The 7,126-nt window shown below is 37.1% G+C and overlaps 1 protein-coding gene across 1 annotated transcript in view; it reads left to right on the plus strand.

Annotated features, from left to right (window-relative positions):
• SUPT16H (SPT16 homolog, facilitates chromatin remodeling subunit) overlaps positions 1–7,126 on the plus strand; it is a 44,253-nt gene that overhangs the window by 16,176 nt on the left and 20,951 nt on the right. The window contains exons 5-8 of the mRNA XM_006772360.2: positions 602–748; positions 1,160–1,311; positions 2,406–2,578; positions 4,094–4,184. Of these exons, the coding sequence (XP_006772423.1) occupies positions 602–748; positions 1,160–1,311; positions 2,406–2,578; positions 4,094–4,184 (563 nt within the window). The remainder of the gene's footprint in view (positions 1–601; positions 749–1,159; positions 1,312–2,405; positions 2,579–4,093; positions 4,185–7,126) is intronic.

Here is a 7,126-nt window from a genome sequence, read left to right on the forward strand (position 1 = left end):
AGCCAGTAAGCCATTTTACTTTTCACTCAGGTGTGAGGCATTCAGGAGATAGTTGAGCTCTCTTCTATATAATAAAAACCTAGTGGTCGTAACGCCGTAATGACCAAAAACCGGTCGCCAGGAGGCTGCGTGCACGGCAAGGCGCGTGCGGTGGAGGGGGACTTGACTCTGGGTCCCGCAGCATGCTGGGACTTGGAGGAGTCCTGTGGTGCTGGCGGGACTCGGGGGGTCCTGGGTCTCGCGCAATTTCACACGCTGGGTCACTAGTTTAGAGTAAGTCTCTTGTCCAGAAAAATTTTGGTTTTTTGTCCCCTGATCTCTTGCCTATCTTTCTTCAACCTTTACAAAAATGTCTGGAGAGGGGCATTTACATTTAAAATGGTAGTTTAATGCCTCTTAAATGTACACAATGACCTGTTAAAGAGTTACTTCAGATGTTTATTCAATCCAAGAAAGGAATATTTAGATATTCTGGAAACTACTGATGAATCATTTGCTAAATAACCTAATATTGTCACTTACAATATTCACATTAGGGGAGAGGAATTTATTTAGCAGTTCTATATCTGCATGTTAAAAACTCTTACCACTTTGACTACAGATAGATATCAGTGCAGTTGTGGCCTATACCATTGCTGTAAAGGAGGATGGGGAGCTCAATTTAATGAAGAAAGCGGCCAGCATCACTTCTGAGGTCTTCAACAAATTCTTCAAAGAAAGAGTCATGGAAATAGTTGATGCAGATGAGGTAAATGGAGAGGGGAAAGTCTTTACTGTTTTAGTAAACCAGAAGTACCCTACCATGCAGTGTTTTGGTCTGTTCAGTTTCCTTTGAAATGAAGACTTTGATAATTAAGTTGGTGGTATATCATTGTGCCAGCTCTCTTTCAAAATAACTATAGGCCTGCACTATAGTTTCTATGTTTACCCAATATTTTACTTGAGAATTTCTTTAATACTTGTGATTTCCACATATTATTATCTAAATTTGCTTTGGACAAATACCAGTATGTTATCTGGTGCATAAATCATAAGATTTTTATAGCATACTAAGGGATACCACGATATATGTTGTCTTCCATTGATAACATCCAAAATTGCAGCACCCCTTTTTGCCACCCTCTAGTAAGTATTGTTTCATTTCTGGGTACACTTATAGAAAGTTCGACACAGCAAACTGGCTGAATCTGTGGAAAAGGCCATTGAAGAGAAAAAATACCTAGCTGGGGCAGACCCCTCCACTGTGGAAATGTGTTATCCTCCTATCATTCAGAGTGGTGGCAACTATAATCTCAAGTTCAGTGTGGTGAGGTAAGTTTGAGAATTTCAAAATAAAACAGCTAGAACATTTCAACCTTTAGCCTATTTTTCTTTTGACTCATTCTGGAATTCAAAAAAGTGGGAGATAGAATAACTATTACTCTGCCTTCTATATTGTCTTCTTGTCTTATTCCTTGCATATTTCTCTTTTATTTCACAGTTACTCATTTCTTACTTGAGCATTTGATTGTAAGCATTTTTCCAAATGATTAAAAATGCCTGGCAAAATTGCAAAACATGACACACACACACACACACACGCCAAAAAAAACAACAACATAAAAATCTTATTAGGTGTTGTATAATGTAACCTCTTTAATTTAAAAAAATACTATAAAGAATGCTTTTTTCCCCTGGTCAAACCTGAAGGAATTATTTTAGAGTGAATACTGCAGTTCATACTGGACCGGTGGATAAGTGACTCCTTACCATCAAACTATAATAATAAAAGCGTTATATGCTAATTAGACCGGACAGCCAGATGACCTTCTGGACAAAGCCAGGGCTGCGAGGGCCAAGGCAAGCTGCCTTGGCGGTGAGGGCTGAGCCCCTTGCATGAATTTTGTGCATCGGGCCTCTGGTTAGAATAGAATGTAGTATATCCTTTGCATAATTAGGAAACAACTCAACTTCTCACTGAATTTTCATCCTCAAAGTTTTGGTCACTAATTTTACTCCAGGTCTTTTATAAACTGGTTTATTTAAATGTATTTTTTTTTTTTTTATTGATTTTTCACAGGGAGGAAGAGAGAGGGATAGAGAGTCAGAAACATCGATGAGAGAGAAACATCGATCAGCTGCCTCCTGCACACCTCCCACTGGGGATGTGCCCGCAACCAAGGTACATGCCGTTGACCGGAATCGAACCTGGGACCTTTCAGTCCGCAGGCCGACGCTCTATCCACTGAGCCAAACCGGTCAGGGCTATAAACTGGTTTATTTAAAAAAAAATTGAGGTCCTTCTTCTGGTTCACCTTTGGGCTATAGCAGTGAAAGTTAACGATTACAGATGTTATATGTCAGAGATACTAAGGCCTTTCCTAGTTTGGGTAATCAATGAAATGCTGTCTTCCTTTGGTTTCTAGTGATAAGAATCACATGCATTTTGGGGCCATCACTTGCGCCATGGGTATTCGTTTCAAATCTTACTGCTCCAACCTTGTTCGCACTTTGATGGTTGACCCCTCTCAGGAAGTTCAAGAAAATTACAACTTTTTGCTCCAGCTTCAAGAGGAGCTGCTAAAGGAATTAAGACACGGTGAGGTGCCTTACAAAAGAAGGTTTGGAAATCAAGTAACAAAAGTGTTATTAATGTTTATGTGATTTTATGTCCCTGGGACTCTCATACTAAAAATAGAATTAGATTTTACTAACTTCTAATTATCCTAGCATTTTAGTTCTTGAATCTACTTTTAGGCATGTGTGGTTATTGTGGTTTTACATTGATTTTTACAAAAACCTCTCTATTGGATACACCACTGTGTCCAAATCATGAAATATTATGGCCTTAATACTCTTCTTTAGAATTTTAGAAAGTTCTTTTTTTTTAATTGAGGTATAATTGACACAAAATTATGTTAGTTTCAGGTGTACAACATAATGATTTAGTATTTGTATACTAGTATATTGCAAAATGCCCTCCATAGCAAATCTAGTTTATGATTGTCAGCATACATAAAGATTTATTTTTCTTGTGATGAGTGACAACTTTTAAGATTTATTCTCTTAGCAACTTTCAAGTATGCAATTCAGTGTTAATAACCATTAAGTATGATGTTAGGTGTGGGTTTGTCATATATTGCCTTTATTATGTTGAGGTACATTCCTTCTATACCCACTTTCTTGAGTTTTTTAATGGACATTGAATTTTGTCAAATGCTCTTTCTGCATCTATTGAGGTAATTACATGATTTTTACCTTTGTATTGTTAATGTGGTGTATCGTGTTGATTGAATTATGAGCGTGGGACCATCCGTGTATTCCTGGTCTAAATCCCTCTTGATCATAGTGTATGATCCTTTTAGTGTATGAAATTAGAAGCACCTTAGAAAGTTAAAGAACTAGTATCTCTACCAACAGAATGTGTCATGTTAATTCTACATTGAATGGATAGAATAATCTTAGTGTAAGAGCAGAACTAATAGTAATCCTGCTAATAAGCAAGGTACAACCTCTTTTAAGACTGTCACCCCCAAATGGCTAAGTGGGACTTTATATTTACCACCTTTAAGCCACTTTGTAAGCCCATCTGTGTTGCCCAGAGCTTCCAGACATCATTTCCCATGATATTTCAAGTCAATTTTGAGAAATCCTATTGGAAATCATAGTTACAGGTGGTTTAATGAGGATAAAGATCCCTCTAAGGCTATCATATCTGGACTACTCTGGTTTGAAATATCTTTTTCTATCCTAAACCCTGAAAAATTAAGGCCAGAGTCCTTCTAACAGTAACTCACTCCTTCTGTAGCCCAGTTTTTCAAAATTTATAATTTAGTGTATTGCCATTTATCAACACTTAAGAAGCTATTTCTCTGAGACCACCTGGTGTTCCGCAGTCTCCCAGGTCAGTGATTCTCAAATAGTGTAACTTAAAATGACAGGATGGATTGTTTTAAAAAATACAAATTTCTAAGCCCTACCATTCCTGAAAGAAACTATATTCCGTATTTCACACTTTGAGAAACATTGCTTTAGGAAAAGTTGATTTTTAAATATGGTGGGGGGTTTTATTTTCTGGAAGATACTTAATGTTCTCTTTCTGTCTTGTCATTAGGTGTGAAGATATGTGATGTGTATAATGCTGTCATTGACATGGTTAAAAAGCAGAAGCCAGAACTGCTGAACAAAATCACCAAAAATCTAGGGTAAGATGCTATGAATGTAAGTTGTCACTCTGAGTAAATTTTTATGACTGGCTGTCTTCAGGCAAACGCTTTTGAGATTGATTCAGCCAACATTTATGGACCGTTGTACTTAACTGTGTGCCAGACACATCGTGTTATCGGAGAATGTGAGAAATTTAAATTCTTCTCCGAGAAATGGGGTGGAGATTTTTCTAGACTGAAATCAAGAAAGGTTCCAGGCTTAAACTACAAATGTTAGGAAACATTACATGCTGTATTTTCTTAGAGCACCTCAGCTCACATTTGAAAATTAAATACTGTGAGCCTTGTGACCCAGCGATTTCACTTCTAGGTATATATCTGAAGAAACCCAAAACACTAATTCGAAAGAATATTTGCACCCTAAGGTTCATTGCAGCATTATTTACAATAGCCAAGCTATGAAGTAACTGTGGTACATATGTAAATGGAAATCTTAACATTTGTGATAGCATGGTTGGACCTAGAACAGGGGTGGGCAATCCCTGGCATGCATGCAAACTTGGCACGCCAGTAACTTTTGCTGGCACGCGAAACCCTCGCATAATCTTCCATTTACAATTTTTGTGAACATTTGAATGACTTAACTGTTAAATTACAAGGAACTAGCAAGACACTTGATGTTATGTTTGGTTACATAAAGGCTTTTGAAAAGAAACTGGAAGTCTTTAAGAGGGATGTGGATGGCGAGAGATTTAGATATTTCCCAAACCTCAAGAGGCACATCAAAGACCTCCCAAAAGATGACAGAACAGACTGTCAAAGCCTTCAAAAGCTGTTTTTACAAATCATCGAGTCATCTATTGAGCAGTTCTTCTCAAGATTTGTGAAATTCAGAGAACTGGAAGAGACAGCAAAATTCATGAGGTTTCCAGACAGCATGAAACTGGAGGAACTAAACTTACAAATGTTTTCATGGATAGACATGGCTGACTTTGAAATGCAGTTGATTGAATTTCAGAGTAGCTCAATTTGGAAGCAGAAATTTAATGATCTTAAAGTTGACTTGGAAAACATTGAGAAAAAGTGGTTAGAGACAGGAGTACCAGAGAGAAGTGTCGAAAACAAACTATTGCGGACTTGGAATGCCATTCCAGAAAATTTTTTCTCTTTAAAAAACTTTGCAACAGCGTTACTCTCCATGTTTTCATCCACATATATTTGTGAATCTTTGTTCTCAGTGATGAATTTTGCTAAGTCTCATAATAGGAGTAGCCTGACAGATGAAAGTAGTAGCTCGTGCCTATCTCTGAAGGGCACGAAATATAACCTGATGTAAAATCTCTGTCATCAGTGATGCAGCAGCAAAAGTCCCACTGATATATCAAATGGAGTCATAAAGTTTTCTGTCGGACTATCAGTGTACATGTATACATTAAAAAATAAATGTATTTTTCATCATCATATACTATGTTTTTGTTGCTCAAATGAATTTTATTATTTCTTCAAGGTTCTTCACATACGTATACCTTAAGAGATATCAAGTAAGCGTAACATGTTCTCAAAAAATTAGGGTTGGCAGCAGAAGAATTTTGAGTCAAGAGATTTTGCTGGTTTTGGCACTCACTCACAAAAAGGTTGCCCACCCCTGACCTAGAAGGTATTATGCTAACTGAAATGAGCCAGTCAGAGAAGACAAATACATGGTATCACTTACATGTGGACTCTAAAGAACAATATAAGTGAAGAAACAAAACAGAAACAGACTCATACATACAGAGAACAGAATAATGGTTGCCAGAGGCGAGGGAGTGAAGGGATTGAGAAGTACAGACTGGTAGTTACAAAATTGTCATGGGGATATAAAGTGCTGCATAGGAAATACAGTTATTAATATTACAATAACTATGTAGATGCCAGTTAGGTACTGGACATATCAGGGGAAACACTTTGTAAAATGTATGATTGTCTAACCCAGTGGTCGTCAAACTGCGGCTCACGAGCCACACGTGAGCCGCAGTTTGCCGACCAGGGGTCTAACCAGTATACTGTGATCCTGAAACTACTACAAAACAATATTGAATGTAAACTTTGAAAAATAAAATAAATCATTTTTGTTTAAAAAATACGAACATTAAATACTCTGAGAAGTCCTATTGTTTTAGAAAAAAATATTTGAATTTTTATTTAGTCCAGTGTTTCACAAATGTATTTGACCATTGAATACCTAGAAATAACTGATCATATCTTATAGAATCCAAGACATTTTGGGAAACAAAAGCTGTAGGCAGTCTCCTTAGATGAAAAGTAGTCTGGATGAGGGGTGGAGGTGGGAGGATGGGGGTTAATTGGGGGGGAATGAGGACACATTTGTAATTCCTTAACTAATAAAGAATTTAAAGATTAAAAAAAAGAAAAAAGAAAAGTAGTCTGGGGTATATAGTTACTTTCTGGGCTTCTCTGATGGATAAGAGGAAATATATTGATCTAAATGACAAGTCTTGGCCCAGGTGACGTAATGAGTCTACTTATGAACATTCCACTGAAAATTCCCTCTCTTAATCCAGTTTTTACTGTCTTAATAATGTGTCTCTTAATGGTCTCTGCTAAGCATATAGGAAAACTAACTTGATTTCATGGTAGAGGTTAAAATTTAAATGTGGGTGTATAAGCTAAAATAAAGAACACTTGATATAATAAATGTTATTTGGGGTACTTTATTAGGATATTTCTAGCTTATTAAAAGTGCAAAGACTATTCTCTCTAATCCTCTTCCTTAATATTGATCAGCAGCAGCAAATCACTCAACATGTTTGCCTGCCTTATCTTGAAAATTAAAATAGAATAAATTGTGGGAACATTTGAGATCTTGCTCCCCATCATATGTCACTAGTTTGGCTCAACTAAACTCTAATTGGGGGTGGCAGGCGGGGGCATGGGGCTGCTCTGCCTGTGGAGTGAGCCTTATCTCTGTCCTACTTATT

Source organism: Myotis davidii, unplaced genomic scaffold (assembly GCF_000327345.1).
Source record: "Myotis davidii unplaced genomic scaffold, ASM32734v1 scaffold666, whole genome shotgun sequence".
Taxonomy (NCBI): Eukaryota; Metazoa; Chordata; class Mammalia; order Chiroptera; family Vespertilionidae; genus Myotis; species Myotis davidii.